The sequence below is a fragment of the Laccaria bicolor genome, genomic scaffold, assembly GCF_000143565.1.
Source record: "Laccaria bicolor S238N-H82 LACBIscaffold_9 genomic scaffold, whole genome shotgun sequence".
Classification (NCBI taxonomy): Eukaryota; Fungi; Basidiomycota; class Agaricomycetes; order Agaricales; family Hydnangiaceae; genus Laccaria; species Laccaria bicolor.
The window spans coordinates 632,864-652,755 of record NW_001889880.1 but is presented as its reverse complement, the minus strand read 5'-3'; the positions used below and the strand labels follow the sequence as shown (position 1 = coordinate 652,755).

The following is a 19,892-nucleotide window of genomic DNA, read 5'->3' as shown; positions in this document are numbered from 1 at the left end:
GCCTAATCCGCCTTGGCCCTTCTTTCCTCCTCATAAGCACCGGCGGGGGCTCACCCTCATCACCTGCTGTAACTTTATCCATGGCTTTTTGGCTATACCCTCGTGTATTCTCCATCTCCGTTCACATTTACGGCTTTTTCCTATATAGTCTTGTGGATTTGGTTGTCATCTCAAAATCATCTTGGACGGTCTATTTTCTTCTCAATCCCCTCGCTGCTGTATTATTACACCTATTCTATTCGTTCGATCCGATGGTTTCCATTTGTTTACTCGACACTGAGTAATCAATGTCCGTGTGTAATGGATCTACTGTAGAAAAAAAGGCGATAAATGCAGAGAAAAGTATGATTATTGGAACAATTCCATAATATGTATCAAACAAACAGTACATAGAACCGTATCACGACAAGCGATTGTCACCTAAACTGGGAGAGGTTCTCAGAACAGGACTAGGCAAGCCCCTCTCCGTCCGACTCTCATCGTTCGCGACAACAGCAGACACCGACCGATTCATCGCCGGCCTACCTAATCCAAGACCAACACCAAGTTCAACTTCTTGCCCCAAATCCACCTCATCCTCGCTATCTACCGGAGTACCAAAGCTACTCCCATTCGTACTGCCCCCATTAGCAGCACCACCAGGCCCAGATGCCGTCCGCCTCGCTCTCCTCGCGTGGAACGTTCGACTCGCAGTAGCATTCGAGAACAAAGGCAGCAGATACCGCTCGTCCAGCGTCTGGAACCACTTCCCGTCTTCTCCAATCGCAACCCCTTCACTGCTCTGCCTTGGTGGATGGCCAGCTGGATCCTGCGCAGTGGGCGCCATAGGAAGTACTTCTCCATCTGAATCATACGAATCAGATGATGCAGCGGAAAAGACCGCATTATCTCTGGTTGTGATTGGCGATGTAGGTCCCGGTATTGATTGCTGTCGTTGCTGCGAATGGATGAACTGGTGATTATACTGCCGAGGTGTGTAATGCGTGCCAATTCTTGCAGCTCCACGGGCATATTGGCTGGGGGGTAGGGCACTCGACTGGTCGTCTGCGAATCGACTTAATCTACCTCCTCTTCCCCCGCCCCATGCATTTCTGCTCATAGGCGGTAACGGGTCTTCATCATCGCTGCTGCTAGCACCATCATCCTCCACTCCAGTGCGGATACCTAGAACCTCAAGCATTCTCGCTGTAGTACCACCAAAGAAAAGGACAGTGAGGACGACAACAACAAGTACGGTCGTTCTTAAGATCTGCGCGTTGGGGCCTTTGAACCCAGCTGCGAGAGCAACGCCAACTGCACCCCTTAGCCCAGCCCAGAACAGCATCATTTGATAGGAGTGAGGCAGTTCCTCCGACCGCTGCCCGCGAGCGTGCTTTTGGAAAAGATTGATGCCCTCTGATAGTGGGAACACCGCTGCGTACCGCGTAAAGACGACGGCGACGGTGGTGATGGTGATGAAGAGGGGTTTCACATAACTGGTGACCGGCTCGGACACAGGCGCACTCGTGAAAAGCGCCATACCTAGGTAGATGAATATAAAATTCTCCGAAAGCTGAGCAAGGGTGGAAAAGAGAGATTTCGAGGCTCTCTGTGTCCGACGCGACATCGTGTGGTAAGCGTAATGCTTGAGGGTAATACCACAGAAGAGGAGCGACACAATGCCAGACATGGAGAGGCCATTGGAGAAGAAGTAGCACGTGTACGCGCAGAGTGCGACGAGACAAGATTCAATGGATGGGTAGTGGTTGAGATAAGAGTGTTTGAGAAGAAGTGACATTCCTAAGCCAAAGGAGACTCCAAGGGCCATTGAGACACTAAAAGAGAGCAAAAAGATGCCGATTCCATGGAAAATGGAGGACAGATACACTTCGGTACCATGAAAACGGCTCAGAGTTCTGCGTGGGAGGACGTTATCAAAAAAATACCTTGGCAGATTGCAGGGGTACTTACTCGTACATAACGATACTCACGGCATCGTTCAACAAACTCTCCCCAAAGATAACAGTGTACAATTTCGGGTCGACCTTGTACTGATTGAAGATGGCAAGGATAGTGACGGGGTCCGTGGCCGATAAAGTCGAACCGAACGTCAAGCACTCGAGGAGCGTAAGATCTAGCGATTCTAATCCGAGAAACGAGTATATATAGACGAGAACTCTGTTCTGCAGGTGATAAAGATTTGGGACACATTAGGAAGGGGTAGGTAACGTACCCCACGCCGACCGCTGAGATGAAAGTGCCAAAGAACGCAAAAATGATGATGGAACCAAAGTTGCGGAAGAAGTTTTCCTAGGAAGAGGCGATAACGATAAGTCTTTGGCTTTCGCGGGAACGGCACAAACTCACCTGTTTGAGTTCGTATCCCGAATTCAATATAATTGGTGGGAGGAGGAGGTTGAAAAACAATGTATGTTTAAATGTCTAAGCCAATGGATTAGCAGGTATTCAGACAAGAGAGCCACCACAGAAGTCAGCGATGCTACGAAAAGCCCCTCCCAACTTTCTCCTGCCCAAAAGTCGACTCAACGTAGCAAGACGAAAGCACTCACCAGCATCTCACGAATCATTGTTCCAGGGGCCAACCTCACGATCAAGCCTACAGTCATCCCTGCGAAGATCGACACGAGAGTCTCATGCACAGCACGTATCCGCTTGATTTGGAGGTAGTAGGACGTCCACAAGGACAGGGTCAACAGGATGCACACAAGAAAGAGCGACCATGATGAGTAGTACTCTTCCTCCTCTGCTGGTGGAGGTGTGCCTGAGGTTGTCGCCGCTGCCACGGCGGCCACGGTAAACGAGGCCAGCTTGAAAGGCATTTTGAGGAATGGAGGCGCAGTGAAGGCCTACAGGACGTCGTGTGGAGGTGAGAAGAACACTCTGCGGAAGTTGCGCTTTTCGCTTACGTCAGATTTCAGACCAGTTGATCTATTTCTGTATCGACGTGTACTAAACGTAGTACACCGCATTATTTTACTACTGGATATAATAAAAATATTCATCTAAAGGCTCCCAGAAACATCCCTACAGCCGCTTCCTTGGTACCGAGTTGGACTTGGCCAACACTAAGTTCTCTTTAATCTTAGAGACTATCCAGCGGCCGGTGTCGCGGAGTGGTGGTATTCTCCCTTCCTCGTGTTTTGGAATGAGCGGAATATTTAGTGCTTGGCGAACCGCCGGCTTGCGGAGAATCACGGATTGAACCCCGGTTAGAATGCTAGTTGTAAGCATGGCCACGAAAAGACCCTGGCCGCAAGATAAAGGTTAGAAACGAGAAAGTGTCACAAGCCATAGCTTACACTTGGGAGGGAATGCATAAAAAACATGCCTAAGACGGAGAGTCCGCGGAAGCAATTCATGTAGTGACCCATATCTGGTACATCTTTCGCGTTGATGTCTTTCCCGCCAAGCTGTGGAATTCCATTAGGCACAACGTAAAATGAGCCTTTAGATACCCACCGAAATCTGGACATTGACCACAGCACAAAGCGCAATAGGAAGAATCATGGTGGGGTCGGCAACGGTAAGGTCGGGGAGCAAGCTGAACCCACTGTCCTTCAACTGCGCAACTGGAAGCTCGCACATCCTTTTGGTGGCAAAGAACATCCCAATAGCGACCGGAACCTGAACAACAGCAGGGACAATCATGTCCCTCATAATCTTCACACCCGCCTTCGAGTAAAGAGCTTGCATCTCGAGCGTAGCTCGCTGTTGGGCGACTGGATCCCCCGTTTTTGCGGCCGTTCCAATCTTCTCCCTCACCTTCGTCATTTCCGTTTGAATCCCACGCATTCGAGCACTGGCCCGCGCGGCCCTAATCGCGAAAGGAAGGCAGAAGAGTCTGCAGACGGTGGAACCTGCCACGATAGTCCAGAACCATGGGAGGCCAGTGGTAACGTTGATAACCTCGTAAGTCCACGCAACGAGTCCAATGGGAGACCAAGAAGACAGGCCAAGGGCAGCAAAGTCTCCGTATTGTAGCGCTGGAAGGACATTTGAAATAATGGTGTCTGAAAGGTCGGGAGCGGCATCTGACACGAAGGCAGCGCCTTCCACGGGTGAGTCCGGCAGCGAGAAGGAGGATACACCTTCGACAGCGCTCTCCGTTGTTGCGGCAGCGTCAGCAGGTTTCTCGGGAGTTGTTTGTGTGTAACTCCTTGAGCCAAGATGGCGCAATCTTGTCGCATTATTTGAGCTAGAATGCTAAGACTATCATGAATACAGCAAGTGACCATCAACTTGGAGTGGATCTCACCTGGAGCACGGAAGAAAAGCATCTTGCAGCTCCAGATGCCCTAAACAATGGTTGAATGGAGTAAAAATCTTGGGCAGACAGACGTACCTTCTCATTGACAAGCCATGCGACGCCGCATTTTGTAGACTTAGCCCAACCCTGCTGGCGAACGCCATTTTTAATATTCCTGAGGAGGCTTTGCTTCGGGCGCTGCTGAATTGGTCGGCGTCAAGTGGCAAAAAATTGAATTCCCACGTGGTCTCGACATTAGATTACCGGAGACTTTACCGTTACGTGAAAGGATCATTCCCGGACCTCTAAGAGGCGACGATGAGGGCTCTTGGCCGGACATTCTTCCTATCATGAGCTCTGGCCCCCACCATACTTACAGGTAATTACTCACAAACTGGACTTTGAGCCGTATTTAGGCCTATCGATCATCCTCAATCTGACCATCATTTTACAGAGGCCATCGACGGCAGTCTTTTGTAGCCCAAGATGTAAATGAACTCGTCGAGCTCCGAGCTCGACAGCGCACCTTCCACGGGGCCTACAGTCGAACGGCCATAGGTGCACTTGGCTACGCTATAACCATTCTTCGACTCTTTGATCGGGATTTCTATCGCAGTACGTCTGCTCTTCCAATTTCGCGCATCCACATGAATAACTAGCGTGCCCCACTCCAGTCGGACTCTTATTTGCTATACTCGGTGCCCTCCTCTTTATTTTGGCATTCTTTCGTGCCCGCCATTCGGCCCATGACTTTGCGGACAGGAGTAAGGAAGCTGCGTCCGTGGACGAAGGTATCCAAACGGTCGGGCAAGACACGTCCCGGATATATGGACGCCCGTTTGTTACTGCCGGGTGGATAGTGCTACAAGTCTCAGCGGTAGTGGCTGCCGTGGAAATTGGCATGCTGATACTTATCCTGCGACGAGATGCTCCTGTAAGTCTTCTTCATATGTCAAGAAAAATGGAAGCTGATTGTGTTGAATTTTTTTCTTAGTAACGACATAACTATGATCCGACGCGGAACTAGATTCTCTTTAGAATGTATCCAAACTCTCCCATTGCTGCACTATCTCTCGTTGCCTGAATGCCTTCATTGCCACCCTAAGTTGGACACTGGCAATGCCCCACCGAAGATCATTTAACAGAGTCGCGTCAAACTCAGAATGGTCCAAAGCTTGCGAGCGCAGGGCTTGAAGCATAGCCATACATCGCCGTATTTCCTATTGGCTCCAAATCCAATCCGTTCGGATGCCTTGAATACAGTGGTGTTCACCATATCAGCGAACATGTCGGGTGTCATAATTTAGGCACTGAGCAAACTGTCGGTAGACACATGGCACGCAGTTTACTGTTTCCCCGCCTTCTGTCTGGCCTAAGATAGTCTGGAGTTACAGCTGTAGTGTGCACCATGCTATAGCTACACCATGATAATGTCCATATTCGGATTTCCGAATTCATAGCGTAGATAGCGTAGATTCAAGGAGATAAGCGCGGACAAACCACTGGCACCGAGCTAGCCTCAATGAGACGTAGTGAGACGTCCAATCAGCTGACAGTGGCACCACGGCAAGACATGACGAGGCCACATGGCCGGTCAACGGAGAATCGTGTACCTGCGTGGAAGCTGACGACGATGTCAGCTAACGAAATGGAGATGGGAACCGGAAATGAAGTTTCATAGATACCGATATCTAAAATAATTGCCGCGAGTCGCGTTCATGAACTATGGGTCCACCGTAGTTCGTGCATCTGTGTCGAATTCGGATTCAGAAACTATGTAGTCGTTATACAAGATTAATTTTCACCGACGCCTACTCATCGCAAAGCATCCTTCATAGCCGGGGCTATCAATTGCACTCACGGTATCTCTCCAGCGTCCTGCAAAGTTACCATTACCATTGCCAACCAAATAACCGCGGTACAGCCATCTGCCTCTACCGTCCTCGACCTGAGGGGGGTAAACAGGGTTATGAATGGGGTTTGACTGGCATTGAGCACATACATAAGCTTTTGAAAGACTGATAAAGCCGTCATATGGCCTGACTCTCCCGATGATGTTAAACTGGCCCCAAGCCGAGTGACCCTGTGAAATGGAGGTTCCGTTAAGATTTCTCTTTAAACTTTGATAACAAAAGAACTACCTCTCCAGTGACGATAACGTCTTGAACAGATGACTTGATACCAGGCTGACCCCGGGTAGACCGCTGATAATGAATAGGTACTTTCCGTCCTGGCTCGGAAACGAGCAGCCCATCGGGATGTTCTCTGATGTGGGTATCGGTCGGGAAGAAAGAGCTGAGAGGGTCACCGGCGGGTAACGCAAAGCATAAGTCTTGGTTCACAAGGTGATGTTCACGGAGTTTCCAAGTATGTTGGTGCCGTCCGAGGGCACTCCTGTGAAAGATCTGAGGAGGCGCTCCATGAAGTAATTCGACGTATGAAGTGAATTCGGTATACTGTTGATTTAAGTGGAGTATGTTAGTTCACCGCGCTCCAGAAACAACTTGGAAAGACTAACAGTGAAGAAGCCTTCCCATACTCCCTCGAGGCTTGAGACAACTCCATTGATAAGCAGTTCTATAAAGATAGGAATCCGAATACCTTCCAGGTTCAAAACATGCTGTGACATCCGTATTCGCTCGACCTTGGCCGAGAATCAGACCCCTTCTCCATTCACAGTCCCACTCGCTACTTGGTTTGAAATGTATCGCCGGATCGGTAGGCGGAAGGGGCACCGAACGGGACGTGTTTATCAAAGCAAGAAACGCGAGGATAGCCGGCATTGCGAGAGGAAGGGGAGACAATTCAAAGCAGTCTAGATAGTAGGAGATACTGTCTGCTGGTTTGGATGAAGCTTTAGCCTCAAAATTCGTGAAGGGAAGCGTGCTTAGATTGTACTGCGTGCCAACTCATGATTCGTGCAACTAAGATTGAGAACAACAATCACTCACTATGTGCGCTGCCGAAGCGTGGATCTTCAGAATATTGATAGGCGATTCAGGCCCGTCGATAATCATGTAATCGCCTACAAAAAAACAATTGAGAACGATCGCAAAAAAAAAACGACCAACACAAACGAACTGGGCGTCAGCAAGAACCAGAAAAGCCACATTGCAAGGGCCGTGGTCCTGCTACCGGGTGGCCATTTGCCCGAACGGATATGAACGATAGACTTTGACGCCCCCTGTTCGTCAAACCAAAACTCGCGAAGCCAATCGCCCATCTTTGCATAATCCTTCAACTGTCGTTCGTTCTTTCCCTCATTCTCCAGCATGATGAGATATGCGTGAAGCAACAGGTCGCTGAGACCGTCACCATCCGTTAAATTCACAGACTTTGCATCGGACCGTCCTCGGATGCGATGAAATAACTCGAATCGCAGCTGGAGCTCGTGTGACAGTGCAGAAGCAGAGAGTCTGACCGAACCAAAACGCGCTACGGGCGCGCCGACGTCGAACTTGAATACAAAGATACGCGCGTAAAGAGATTTATTAGCGATGATGGATAATCGAGTGTTGATCCTTCGATTGGTGTTGAGAAGAGGAATGAGGGAAGATGGCGGGCCTAAAAAGCTCTGGGTTGCCGTGAAGAATGCAATATGTTCTAGCACCTCTTGGGGAATGGTATCGAGTGACAATGACATCCTTGAGGGCCGAGGCTTGTTGGTACCGAGCAGGATTGGGCACGCCAGCTTTCGGACTGATAACGAGTCACAAGGACAATCTTCCAGAAAGTTGTTGGTTGTGACTTACAGCTGATTGCAAAACGACAGGCCAGTTTTGGGCTTGCGACCGGCGACCGCTGCCAGTGATCTTCAGCGCTTATTTATTTGTGCCATTGACGGAAGCCGGGCCAAACAACAACCGGCTGAAGAGCAGCCATCACAACTTGATCACAACTGGCGTTTTGCAATCAGCTTGCTAAATCTCGTAAAGGCGCGGGCTTCATAGATGATAGATACTTAGTGAAAGTCTATGTAGAGGCGGACATGGACAACAACCTTTCGTACAGAGTATTAATCGCGAGTCTAATCATGATGCAACCGCGCTTGTGGAGGAATCATTACCGTGGTCTCTGGACAAACTAAAAATTCCATCCCAAGCCGCGGGCTCGAAGCCACTGGACGGGCATCTGAACCTTCCAACGAGGTTCCGAGACGATGTCGCTGGAGGCATGTACGTGTCAAAGACGGTCCGTCTAAACAGATCATAAGATGGCGCACCATATCCCCGTAGGAGATGAGATTCGCCGAATGCCTGAAACGGAAAAGTTGGAGCGTGGAGAGATATACATGGAAAAGTTGAGACGAACGGGGTCGAAGTCAACGGAAAGTACTATCAGGCCATCGCGAAGGCGGACGCGCCCCAAGATATTCATTGGTGCCCACGCTGCTGGATGTCTATCATCGAGCTGAAACGATGTCAGGTCAATGCTGGGAAGCTGGGGAAGAACGGATCGAGATAACCTTTCCAGTGATAATGACGTCCACGACCTGCTTCCGTTGACCCTGTCCAGATTGAAATGTGTCATAATGCGTGTTGAATGTGCCTCCCGTGTCGGAAAGATAAAGTCCCGTCTTCCCAAGATAGATGAAGAAGATTATTGGTTTACAAAGCGATTCACTCACCGGTGTTTCGGTTGCACGACAATTTTTAGGCAGCCATGCATTTTGCATGCCATTCGCTGCATCATCTTGTGGTACGACGTTATTGATGTCCGAGGTATAATGCTCCTTCAGTGTGAGATACAAAGGTCTTCGTCCCGTCGCACGGAAATTTGAGGGCGCCTTCAATTGAGATTTCCAATCGTTATAATAAGTGTAAAAGGGGACCTAATGGTGCTCAGACAAACCGACCTCCATGATGAAAAGGCTTACAATTGTCGAACCCTGCCAAAGGCCGCTCAAGGTACCAAGTTGGTAGCTTGGCTGGCATAAAACGTCATGTAGGGAGAGGTTGAGGGAATTGGGTTGAACACCATTATCTATCGCGGGGAAATCGGCAAAGGTTGTGTGACAGTGATTATGAAAGTCTTCAATGTCATCAATGTAGACGCCTGTTGTATGTCCGGAGACCTGAGAACGCCTCAGGCATTCGCGCGGTGACGCGACATCGAACCCATGAGTCTCAGCACGAATGAAATATAGGAGTGTGGCATATAATGAAGCGCAGGGTATCCGGGCCTTTCGATTGTTGTTTCCAAAGTATACCACGACGACGGGTGGAGGATGGATTGGTGGATACTGACCGTGGACAGTCGTACTCGTTCTAGGCATTCCTTCATCGTCTGTCGGCCCGAATAGATACTCGGGTTCGAAAGAAGTTGGATACTTAACATTATTTAAACTGACGAACTGACGGGGAATAGATAATAAGCTTACGCGGAAAGGTGCAAAGATAAAGGGATTCAGAAGCTCTTGGACTTTATCCCGCACACCTGGACCCTCGGCATTGATTGAGGCTAAAACATAAATCTTCTGAAGGAATTGAAAAAATAATGAACAGAAACATACTCGAAGAAGCCGTCAGCCACAAAAGGGCTACAGCTAGGGAATTTCTCTCGTTTGCAAAAGGCCAGCCATTGTTCGTATCGGCTCCAAGATAGAGTCGTTCTCGAAGAAACAACTCAAGGAAGGATGAAAGGCCGGCATTAAGTAGTTGTTTGATGTTCTTTTGACTCCCACCCGAGTCCTCCCACATCAAGAAGGCGATCCAAAACGCCTCAGTGAGGGACGCATCATCGAGCCGACGATTTCGAAAGATACCCATAGCGCCGAACCTGCGCTGCATCTCCAGCTTTGCGGTGCTCCGTACGGCGGCTTCGCCAAGTCGGCGGACAGGAGCGGCGATATCGAATTTCTGGGCGAAGATAGTGCTAGATAATTGGCCAGAATTGCAGGACAGGCAATCTCTGAAATAGCGACAAGTGAGAACCAGATTGAACCATTCTTTGGGTGGCCCGTTAAATGAAGTAGCAGTTGCATGGATCAGAATCTTCTGCAAGACCTCTGGGGCCATGTCAGTCCAGTCCAAACGCATGGCGAGAACTTGAGAGGGAAAAAGCCAAAGTATTGCGATCATATACCTCAACTCAGGCTGTCAATACAACTTTGATTTCGAACGGCGACCTTCAGAAAAGGAGTTATTTCCGACGTTGCTTCTACACGTGGCACATAGAGAGGCGCCATAAACAAAGCCGGTGAATCCACCAAAGCCCACACCGGTTGAGCCGTGCCTCACTATTTTCCTATCAAACGATGATAGTAAAGCGAGCGAGAGCCGCGGGCGGTCATAGTCGGGGACGTTCACTGTTGACTGGACCAATCGCGTGGATATGTGGTCAGGGCAGCGCTCGCTGTTGACAAGGGAACATCTGAGATCGCCAATCAGCCTAAAATAATCGAAATCATGATGTGCCCTGAATATTGAATTGCACTCACCTCCTTGGCTCTCCTTGGTCAATGTTGGATTGAGTCGCCGTGGGGTCAACACAAATCAGAAGGGAAATGTGTAGGACTGCACAGGGACTGTGTACCGGAGGTCCAGAATCCGGAGCGGTATGGACGCCATTCAAATTAATCTAGGGTATGAGGTTTGATCATCAGACGTTGAATCGACGATTCTGACTCTTTGAGAGTCCCGGAAACATAGTCATGGGTCGCCGAAGCCTGTCGATCTGGCGTGGCCTATCGTTCTGCTCCCAGCTGTAATAGACAAAGGTCTAGATTGAATGTCACGCAAGAAGCGCTCGCAAATGGACGGTTATTCCAACATACGAAACCCGCGCAGGACCCAGAATGTCGCAGTACGAGTCGCCCACTAGGCATATGCAATATCGCTCTAGATATTAGTCATAATCCAAGGGAGGAGAGAAACATGCAAATCGCCGTCATATTCGGTACGTGTTTGAATGAAGCACTTACCAATATTCCAAATCAAATCGACATCCACAGAATTTAAACACGAGGATACGGCTCAACGTCGTAAAGGTACCGTGTCGGCCTGGAGGTCACAAAGCGGAACATGCGGAGGACGTGATGGGCGATCTAGTTATCCTGATAGCAAGAGCGAAAAGAAGATGATAGAAAAAAAAGCTCGTTTCCGTTTTACACCTTGCTCATTATCTTGCAACAATTCCACAACTGGTTTGGCGCATTTTCGTGCTGGGCTGCATTTTCAAGAGCATTTCCGCATACGACGCGCGACAACGAACGTTTCGAAAGTTAAATCCGCGTCCAAAGGTAGGAAGGCATAGACAAGTGACGCGGGACTGTATGACACACGCTACGAACTAAGATCTATACCCTTCTATACCGCCAGACGCGAAATCAGTATACAGCATTGAGGCACTCCCGTGTACTTACCTTAAATAACCTTGATCAACTTGCAGTAAGCTGGCTGTTAACGTTATACTGCTCTAGCGCTGCGACCCGTAATACTTAACGACAAAGTTTCATTAACCCGCGATTGCGAGCCGTAGAGGATGAGAAAGTAGAGGAAGTAGATATTTACACAAATTACTCCTAAGTATTTATTTAAGGTTCTGGAACCGGCCCTGAATTGGGAGATCATCCAAAGTTATCAGCGAAATCAGCAAAAAATTTAACTCGACTCTCCTCCTCCCAATTATCATGGCTGCCGCAAACATCTCAAAGCTTGAAGAACATCTGGCCACAAGGTCCTACGTCGAAGGGTCAGTTTTCTTATCCAGTTCACCGATCACCAGGGGCCGTAAACTACGAGGCTATAACCTTGAACTCGATTATTTTTATCCTAAACGAGGCACTCACTGCTCATTAATGCCAGGTATACCCCATCTCAGGCCGATGTCCACGTCTTCAAGGCGATCGCCTCGGAGCCCAGTGCGGCCGCAAACCCCCATGTAGCAAGGTGGTATACCCACATCAAATCGTACGCTGCAGAGCATCCATCATTGCCGGGTTCTAGCACTGCTGGAGAAGCTTTTGTTGGAGAATCTAGCAAAGCTCCTGACGCAGAGGAAGACGATGATGAAATCGACCTCTTTGGAGAGGATGAGGAAGAAGATGCCGAGGCCGAGAGAGTTAAGGCTGAGCGTGTTGCTGCGTATAATGCTAAGAAGGCGAACAAACCAAAAACCGTCGCGAAGGTCCGCGTTCATCGTCGCTTGACCAAGCATGTTTATCCCTATTTTGACATGTTCACAATCTTTGCAGTCCGTCGTGACTATGGACGTCAAGCCATGGGATGATGAAACCGACATGGAAGCCCTTGAAAAATCTGTCCGATCTATCGAACAAGAAGGTCTCATCTGGGGTGCAAGCAAACTCGTTGCAATCGGTTATGGGATCAGGAAGCTCCAAATCACCCTTGTCGTTGGTGCGTAATTTACCGTCACTTCATTAATAAGTGTTGATTGGACTCTCTTGTCTAGAGGATGAGAAGGTCTCCACGGACGAACTGCAAGAGAAGATCGCTGAGTTTGATGACTATGTGCAAAGCACAGATATCGCTGCTATGCAAAGTGCGTTTCATTCCCGCTTACCTCTTCACGTGGTTAACACGCCTGCCTCAGAACTCTAAAGTTGACGGATCTTGAACCCTTAGAGGGAATTCTAAACTTTGTAAAACAATGTAACGATTTGTCGGAGTTCTATTCAATGTGGTACACTTTATCCATCACCATGCAAGTTCGGAACTCTCAATTCATCGCCGAGAACCCAAGCGCCTTTTGACACTCGACAGTCCATGAGGCACTTCATTCATTGCGTTCCTCTACTGTATTGTGCAAAGAGTGTGTCTGAACACATTTCAGAGAATCACCGCTCATCTTACATGATAAGGACCTTTGGCGGCGATCAGTTTACCAATGACTCAGGGAGAACCACTGGTTGAGGCTCGCACTTCTTAACGCGCCTGTAAACATCCTGTCATCAGTACATTCACTAAAGGTTCTAGTACGGCCTGTCGTGGCCCATTCCATTTGTTGTCAGGTCTGTTCGGTTTGGAAAACCCTCAAGGAATATGACGAGATGAAAAGGGCAAGCAATCGGATAAATGGGAAAGGATCTTGGGCGCAAAACCTTGGCAAAACCGGTGACCCAATCAAATCAGGTAGGGTGGAACTACGACCAAACTACAACAGATCTTGTCAGATCCCCTTTCTCCTTATTCTCTCAAAGCCGACCAGTATACTGGGTAAAGTTTCGATGGACAACACGGCGTGGATGGACGTTACGAGAGCCGTATCCGTGAGGACCATCTTATGAAAATTAGGACGGCTTTGGGCGCTTTCCTCAAAGCTCTTAAGGGTAGAAATTTGGCGTGACGAGGGATGCTCAAAACGAAATGGCGCCCCGTCTCGACACAATACCTCTTGATATCTTGCAACACATCGCATACCTCAGTGCTTTAGGCTCGTCGGCAAACCCGCCGATAGATCTACTCCATCTTCTTTTGACCAATTCTACCATTTACCGGTCACTGCGCCTGCGGTCTAACCCTCATCTGTACGCAAACATCTTCTGTAGCGTCTTCGACTTCTGTCGAAGTATGGACCACGTCACCGCCTCCAACATAGCTGCAGAATTTGTTTGCAGGCACCGTTTCCTACGACGCGTTCGGAGACTCGATTTTTCGATTGAAGAACTAACTCAAGATCTTTGGGCCGCGGTCCGGATGATTCTCGAGAGCAACGGAGCAAACCAAATGCACCTCATCACCGTTAATTTTTCTGCTTTCTTGATAGATCTGTCCCAACTCATCTTTGCGAATTATCCGGGAACTGAAGAGCTCGACTTGAAGACGGTAATCGTTTGGTTACTATGCCTCAGTGTTTCTCAAAGTTTGTACCTCGGTTTCCCCTGTGGAAGGGGGTCGTTGCTGACGGTGAACGTAGAAGACATCTCCCACACACCTATAGCACTACGCGGCAAATTCGTCAAATGGATTCACCCCTTCATTTCTCCTTCACATGAAGTTGCTTCCTTTTTAGTTCCCTCCGTTTGCGCGCTGACGCGACGACCAGAAACAGGTTGTCGACTCTGCTCCCAATTCGGCCCCTCTCAACATACCAGCATTCAGAGGGGATCCATCTTCAAACATCTCGGACGGTCCTCAGGAATCAACCATAGATAGTTGGCAACATGAGCCAATGATCCCCGACCCTTCCTTTGCCGCCATCAATTTAACGTTTGCTTTCAAGGAGGCAGAGCTTTCCTCCATGCTGCTGCATGCAGTTTCTGAAACGCGTGCCCTTGCTGCAGTTGCCCATCAGGCTGGTCCAACGATGGAAGACTTCAGAGTTTTTCAGTCGTTCCGGACGCCACTGTGTGCCGACACACTGTCTCAAGAGGCGGGATTGATGCGAAGCCTGGAGCACGACCCTGAGTTCCGTTGCCTGATGACTCGAAGGCCCGATGCAAATCACCTACATGATATTGATTCCTACGCCTATGTCCCCGGTACACTCACAGGAGTTTGGCAGGGGACTTACTTGGTAAATTCACTTACCCATACCTGCTGTTTGGATGTGATGAATACTTTTTGGACAGACTGCAATACCCGTTATCACGCCCTCCACTCCCGCTCATCTTACGCCCAGGATGGATTTTGATTGTCGAAAACCTATTCAATGCTCGCTTTCCGAATACCTCTGTTTTGGTCCAAATATCCCTGTTCCGTGGGAGGATGACACAGCAGAGTGGACCCCACGGCGCCTTCTGGAACAAGAAGCAAGTCGGCTCTGCAGCCTCTGTCACGGGTACTGATATACATACCATTAGGATGGTTCCAACATTCTCTCTCAGAGGTACAATTACGAGAGGTTCGAGAAGTACGGAGGACGGCGTGATTCACGCGAAGCATTGGATATTTTCATCGTCGGCGAGGTTAGGGATTTTCATATCTCTTCAGTGATCGTGATCTTCGTCCCTGACAAGTACTAGACACTCGAAGACCATGACCTAGCGTGGGGTGGCTTTTTGTTCGCAGGGAGGGTTCAAAGGGATGGATCTATTGTGATGAAGCGAGAGCCGGTAAGTTTTTCAGCACCGATTGCGATAAGAGAGGTTTACATAGGTACTGCAGAAAGATCCAGACCAGGATTACTTGGGGACATGGGTATTCGAAGGGCGCTTGACATTCAGCAAAGGCTTCGTGGGGAGATGGCGATCAAGCAGCTCAAGGGACATCTCAAATGCTCAAGGCATCTTCAGCATGGCGAAAATCAGCAAGTGATCGGTGAGAGTGTTGTTCAGCTGTTGTCTTGGACCTGCGTATGTTCTTGAGATGGTAGCTTAACAGTAGGTAAGGTGGCCATTAGTTACCACATGTAGACTGCTCTTTTCTGGTTTATAACAGCCATGATAGCCATTTCGTTGAAGGCCTTGATTTTCTACAAACCAAATAATTGTGTGGTGCGGTCAAATAATGATACTGGGCAAGTTCCTTAGTATCACGTATTGAAGGGTCCAAGGACAATTGTCGCGGATCGTCGCCCCGCAGTCAGGAACGAAGTGGCAGGTCAATTAGGTTTTCCGACACATCTCCGAGACGTGGATCGATCGACAGAAGCAGGTCGTCGTGAGATCACCGTCCAGCAGGCAGAGCGCAATCGCGGCCAATTGCGAAGAGGCTTGGTGAGAATGTTCACAAAATATGCGCAATGTGATTGTTTCCGGAGACAAGGTTCTGTCAGCCCCACAGGGACTTTCTAAGAACCGGGTTGGCCAGCGATTTAGTATGGAAACATAGACCGTGGATGTCCACGGTAACCCTACGTGATGACTGAATAATATCAAGTTCCGGAGGAAAACGCCGAAACTGCAGGTATAGACAGGTAAGCGTGGTGCAATGAACCTTTTTTCTGCGTCTTCTCTATTCATTGTTGAGGGCGTTATGCTCCACTCGTCCATAACAGAGCAAAAGAGCCGGACACAAACGTTTCATTCTGTAACCGATCTGGGGTGGATTAGAGGATATCAGGCTGGAACGGCCTACAAGCCCGTCACATGGAACGGGGATTTTACCTTGCCGAAAGAAAAAGGAAATTTTGTCCTTCACGATCATTGACTAGATCGCTTTCTTGTCCATCGACGCGACAAGGGTATAAGTGAAAGCGCGAGTCACGTTCAGGGGGCGTCCTTATCGCGAGAGAGCCTAACCAGCCATTTTAACCTAGCTCTGACGATAGTTGAAACGCCTTGAGGTCGGAGACGTCGGTGGACCCACCTATGAATTGAAGTCAGGGATATCTTTCAGAAACATGTTGTAAGTAATGACTGTGCCAGTTGAGCAGGAGTTTTAGGGAGAGGAACGACCGTCGGCGGAGAGACCTTGAGATACGCCTCAGGGTAAAACTCTACTTCGGGACGGGCACAAGGTAGGGGCGTCCCCATTCTCGGAGTGTATCCTGAAAGAGAGCTATCTAGCGTAGGACGGGAAGTCAAAGTCGAACTCGAAGACCGTCCTCGCAGAAAGGAGACTTTTTCAATGGAAAAGCCCTGATTAAGAATCTTTTAGCATCAAGTCCACATATTTTCCGAGAAGTCATTAAAAGATGGTTTGAGATCAATTGCCAGACCCAGTCGCACGATCCAAAAATGTGTGCGGCGAGTATATTCAGTGAGAGCGTATTTAAGGGTGACCTTAATGATATTTCTCCTCACAGCTGGAGTTGTTTCACGCACGGTCAAGCGGAAAAACAAACCCGGAGTGCCACTGATGATGGTTGTGTGTGTTTGCCAAGATCACTGACCAAACAGAGAATAAATCCAATTCTTTCAAGTTCCCACCCATCATCCTCTTCCTCGCAACGCCCCTTCCTCGTTTTCCTTAAATCCACCTCGTTGTCGTCGTCGACAGTAAACACTCGTCCGCTCCTTCAAAAGATTTTTCCTGTTAAGATGATGAAGTCTTTTGCAATCGTCTCTTTATTCACGTCGATGGCTTTGGCCCAGTCATCAGTGCGCTGAGTTTGCCTCGCAAAAACCCGCTCTTTCTGACCGATTCACCATAGGGTTCTTCAACATCTTCAGCTGCTGCGGCCTCCTCAACCGCTAGCCCTCTGATTCCTACTGGCATCAGTGCTACCTGCAGCACTTTCCTCACGACTCTGAACAGTGACTCGACCATCACCACGTGCACAAAGGCTCTCCTCACGGCTACTTCCAGCAGCTCTACCTCCTCAGCAGCCGTGTCAAGTGCTCTGACGAACCTTTGCGCAGATTCCATCTCTACCAGCTGTCCTGACAGCCTCCTGCGCGGCAAAATTACAGAATTTTACACAGCCTGCACCGCTGAGTTGACCACCGCTCCTAATTCTGCCGTGATCAGGATTTACGATGTTATCTACGCCATCTCACCCATGAAGACCGCTGTTTGTTCGAAAGACGACAGTGGCAACTGGTGTGCAAAGGCATCCACTGCTTCAAACTCATCTGCCAGTGGTCTCCACGCGTCCTCCACGCCACTCACTGCAGCTGACCTCCAAACTCCCCTCTCTGGTTCCAGTTCTGAGACCGTCCCCAACATGGCGATCTTCAGCAGCACCAATCTCCCCTTCTGTTTCCTCACCCCTGCCCTCGATGCAGCCTCCCTCTGCACGACCTGCACAAGGAATATTCTCACCGCTTACATCACTTTCGAATCAAACGCGCCTTACGGCCCAGGCATTGCCAACAGTCAAATTCTGGCAACCCAACCTGCGCTCTACGCCGCTGTCCAGCAGAAGTGCGGAACCAATTTCCTTAACAACGTCGTCCAGGCCGCTGGTGGCATTTCGACTGGCTCCAACATCTTCCACTCGGGAGCAGTGCCTATGATTGATGGCGCTGTTCAGAATATCTTGGCGCTGGCCATGGGTATGGTGACTCTGGCAGTCTCCGCACTCTAGCTTGACGATTGGTACCGGATACCGCGCTGTTTTTTTTAACACTTACAATATCCCTCGATCTTACCCAGTTTCAGACCTTCGCTTAATTAGCAACGTATACCCACTGGGTACTTACTTGGTCAGAGGCCGCAAGACAATGTCATGAAATCTTTGCTTGCGTTGCTGAATTGGAATTTTCAATTTATGTTACGTACGTACGGTACCTACTGCTCATGAGTAGACAATTAGTCGCCTTGTGCTAGAGGTCCCAAATTCAATCAGAAGTTAATGTTTTTAGATCTCTCCACACGGTATTGAACACCCGTGAACCCCGGTTGTTTGGTCCTGTTAGATAGGAACTCGATGTGCTTGTTCCTGTCTAACTAGATACAAAACCACTTTTCCAGCGCTCTGGGCAATAACTTTCATTACCTCCCTACCTTTTTACTACTTAAGACTTGTAGTAGAATAACTTTGTCCGCATTGGGATGTATCCTTTCCCATCAATGCTGGCCGTACACCCGTTGCGTCCCATCAATGCCATCATTGCTTTATCATTGCCGACTACCAAATCCGGTAATGGTTCTCACCGTGGGCGTCATCCCGCCGTCCCGCCCCCCAGTGATGAACATGGTGTTTCCACTGTTACTGGGCCGTTTCCCCTCAAATATTTTGCTAATTATACTGTTCTGTAGTGTGTTATGTATATTATGAGGTCAATTCAATGGTTCCCTGCCCTAGAGCATCACAATGTGCTGTGCAGATGATTATGGTGGTGACCAACATCAGTATCCATCTCCTGGGAGGTCTCTAAGTGAAATAGACACATCAGACAGGCAGTAATATGCTCACTGGGGATGGGGGAGATGTTCTATAGGCTGTAACATCCTCAGAACATGCATTCATGGTAGAGTAATTGAGATAAATTCCCCCCCTTTCCCCCCCATGGTATACCCCCACTAGAGCATCCCTAAAGCAAGGGATAGAGAGTATATTACATATGATTGATTTAGGGTGGCTCAGAATAGGCATCTGAGGGTTCAGGGTATCTGTACTGCTCAATATGCCCCCAGGGCATATAAATTCCTATGGAAGCCCCAGGGCAATATGTTCAATTATTATTGGATAGAAAGGTAGTATAATAGCATAACAATGAGAATATAAGGTTGTATTTGGAGCGCTTTACATGGGGAATGGTGCATGGAGAGGGGGAGGGGGAGACATACTGCCCATCAGTTACATCACCAATGACCTTCATTTACCACATATAACAGCTGATTCACATACTACAAAATACCCTTGGTCAACCTGCAGCAAGTAGGTAGCCTGGGGATGGCTATATAAAATTATTTGAGGGAGGTGAACAGAAGTCAGTGAAAAGTGCGAAATTGGCATACTGTGACCTTGCCATTTTAGATAAAAAATATATGAGGTGGTAGAAGGTAGGGCTGGGGTAGCTAGAGGGTGGTTCAAAAAGAATTAAAGAGATTGAGCAGATGAGCAAGGCAGGAGGTTTGAAAAAGGTGTCTTGATGCATACAGAGATATGGAGGGAATTTTTGGTAGTCGGCAATGATAAAGCAATGATGGCATTGATGGGACGCAACAGGTGTACGGCCAGCATTGATGGGAAAGGATACATCCCAATGCGGACAAAGTTATTCTACTACAAGTCTTAAGTAGTAAAAAGGTAGGGAGGTAATGAAAGTTATTGCCGTAGCGGAGTATCCAGAGATGGTAAAGTGGCTGAGTGATGAAGAGGAATGTATGGAGACGGAAGAGTTGTTTGGGGTGGT

The 19,892-nt window shown here is 48.7% G+C and overlaps 9 protein-coding genes across 9 annotated transcripts; 5 read left to right on the top strand and 4 right to left on the bottom strand.

Annotated features, from left to right (window-relative positions):
* Positions 1-80: 80 nt before the first annotated feature.
* On the top strand, positions 81-334 carry LACBIDRAFT_318850 (uncharacterized protein; the record flags this gene model as incomplete). The annotated part of the gene is made up of 1 exon (XM_001879923.1): positions 81-334. The coding sequence occupies one exon, from the start codon at positions 81-83 to the stop codon at positions 282-284; it is 204 nt and encodes a 67-aa protein (XP_001879958.1). The 3' UTR covers positions 285-334.
* Positions 335-1,114: 780 nt separating this feature from the next.
* Positions 1,115-2,819, bottom strand: LACBIDRAFT_249031 (uncharacterized protein; the record flags this gene model as incomplete). Its single annotated transcript, XM_001879670.1, is given in 6 exon segments — positions 1,115-1,475; positions 1,494-1,895; positions 1,951-2,157; positions 2,213-2,289; positions 2,347-2,421; positions 2,550-2,819. Coding segments are annotated over 6 exon segments (1,392 nt in total), but the record flags the coding sequence as incomplete, so codon positions are not given.
* Positions 2,820-3,024: 205 nt separating this feature from the next.
* On the bottom strand, positions 3,025-4,410 carry LACBIDRAFT_318848 (uncharacterized protein; the record flags this gene model as incomplete). The annotated part of the gene is made up of 5 exons (XM_001879669.1): positions 3,025-3,246; positions 3,300-3,410; positions 3,460-4,203; positions 4,256-4,295; positions 4,343-4,410. The coding sequence occupies 5 exons, from the start codon at positions 4,408-4,410 to the stop codon at positions 3,025-3,027; spliced, it is 1,185 nt and encodes a 394-aa protein (XP_001879704.1).
* A 186-nt stretch (positions 4,411-4,596) lies between these two features.
* On the top strand, positions 4,597-5,243 carry LACBIDRAFT_318847 (uncharacterized protein; the record flags this gene model as incomplete). The annotated part of the gene is made up of 4 exons (XM_001879922.1): positions 4,597-4,625; positions 4,701-4,861; positions 4,921-5,180; positions 5,241-5,243. 4 exons carry the CDS (start codon positions 4,597-4,599, stop codon positions 5,241-5,243), a joined length of 453 nt encoding a protein of 150 aa, XP_001879957.1.
* An 804-nt stretch (positions 5,244-6,047) lies between these two features.
* LACBIDRAFT_318846 (uncharacterized protein) lies at positions 6,048-7,889 on the bottom strand (the record flags this gene model as incomplete). Its single annotated transcript, XM_001879668.1, has 7 exons — positions 6,048-6,194; positions 6,249-6,329; positions 6,388-6,702; positions 6,765-6,795; positions 6,848-7,143; positions 7,198-7,271; positions 7,328-7,889. 7 exons carry the CDS (start codon positions 7,887-7,889, stop codon positions 6,048-6,050), a joined length of 1,506 nt encoding a protein of 501 aa, XP_001879703.1.
* A 388-nt stretch (positions 7,890-8,277) lies between these two features.
* On the bottom strand, positions 8,278-10,284 carry LACBIDRAFT_318845 (uncharacterized protein; the record flags this gene model as incomplete). Its single annotated transcript, XM_001879667.1, has 7 exons — positions 8,278-8,411; positions 8,469-8,502; positions 8,558-8,656; positions 8,712-9,077; positions 9,123-9,575; positions 9,627-9,706; positions 9,759-10,284. 7 exons carry the CDS (start codon positions 10,282-10,284, stop codon positions 8,278-8,280), a joined length of 1,692 nt encoding a protein of 563 aa, XP_001879702.1.
* Positions 10,285-11,868: 1,584 nt separating this feature from the next.
* On the top strand, positions 11,869-12,906 carry LACBIDRAFT_318844 (uncharacterized protein). Its single transcript, XM_001879921.1, has 5 exons — positions 11,869-11,938; positions 12,052-12,373; positions 12,441-12,603; positions 12,659-12,748; positions 12,800-12,906. The coding sequence occupies exons 1-5, from the start codon at positions 11,877-11,879 to the stop codon at positions 12,805-12,807; spliced, it is 645 nt and encodes a 214-aa protein (XP_001879956.1). The 5' UTR covers positions 11,869-11,876; the 3' UTR covers positions 12,808-12,906.
* A 666-nt stretch (positions 12,907-13,572) lies between these two features.
* LACBIDRAFT_318843 (uncharacterized protein) lies at positions 13,573-15,462 on the top strand (the record flags this gene model as incomplete). The annotated part of the gene is made up of 6 exons (XM_001879920.1): positions 13,573-14,202; positions 14,258-14,722; positions 14,778-14,957; positions 15,009-15,113; positions 15,171-15,260; positions 15,313-15,462. The coding sequence occupies 6 exons, from the start codon at positions 13,573-13,575 to the stop codon at positions 15,460-15,462; spliced, it is 1,620 nt and encodes a 539-aa protein (XP_001879955.1).
* Positions 15,463-17,034: 1,572 nt separating this feature from the next.
* LACBIDRAFT_293845 (uncharacterized protein) lies at positions 17,035-18,400 on the top strand. The gene is made up of 2 exons (XM_001879919.1): positions 17,035-17,189; positions 17,243-18,400. Exons 1-2 carry the CDS (start codon positions 17,130-17,132, stop codon positions 18,116-18,118), a joined length of 936 nt encoding a protein of 311 aa, XP_001879954.1. The 5' UTR covers positions 17,035-17,129; the 3' UTR covers positions 18,119-18,400.
* The last annotated feature ends 1,492 nt before the right edge of the window (positions 18,401-19,892 follow it).

What these genes read in the sequence shown, in the direction of transcription:
- LACBIDRAFT_318844 (XM_001879921.1), top strand. Translation starts at nt 11,877, where the DNA reads ATGGCTGCCGCAAACATCTCAAAGCTTGAAGAACATCTGGCCACAAGG. An exon ending in AACCAAAAACCGTCGCGAAG is followed by an intron (nt 12,374 to 12,440) that starts GTCCGCGTTCAT and finishes CAATCTTTGCAG; the next exon opens with TCCGTCGTGACTATGGACGT. An exon ending in CCAAATCACCCTTGTCGTTG is followed by an intron (nt 12,604 to 12,658) that starts GTGCGTAATTTA and finishes TCTCTTGTCTAG; the next exon opens with AGGATGAGAAGGTCTCCACG.
- LACBIDRAFT_293845 (XM_001879919.1), top strand. Translation starts at nt 17,130, where the DNA reads ATGATGAAGTCTTTTGCAATCGTCTCTTTATTCACGTCGATGGCTTTG. An exon ending in TGGCTTTGGCCCAGTCATCA is followed by an intron (nt 17,190 to 17,242) that starts GTGCGCTGAGTT and finishes GATTCACCATAG; the next exon opens with GGTTCTTCAACATCTTCAGC.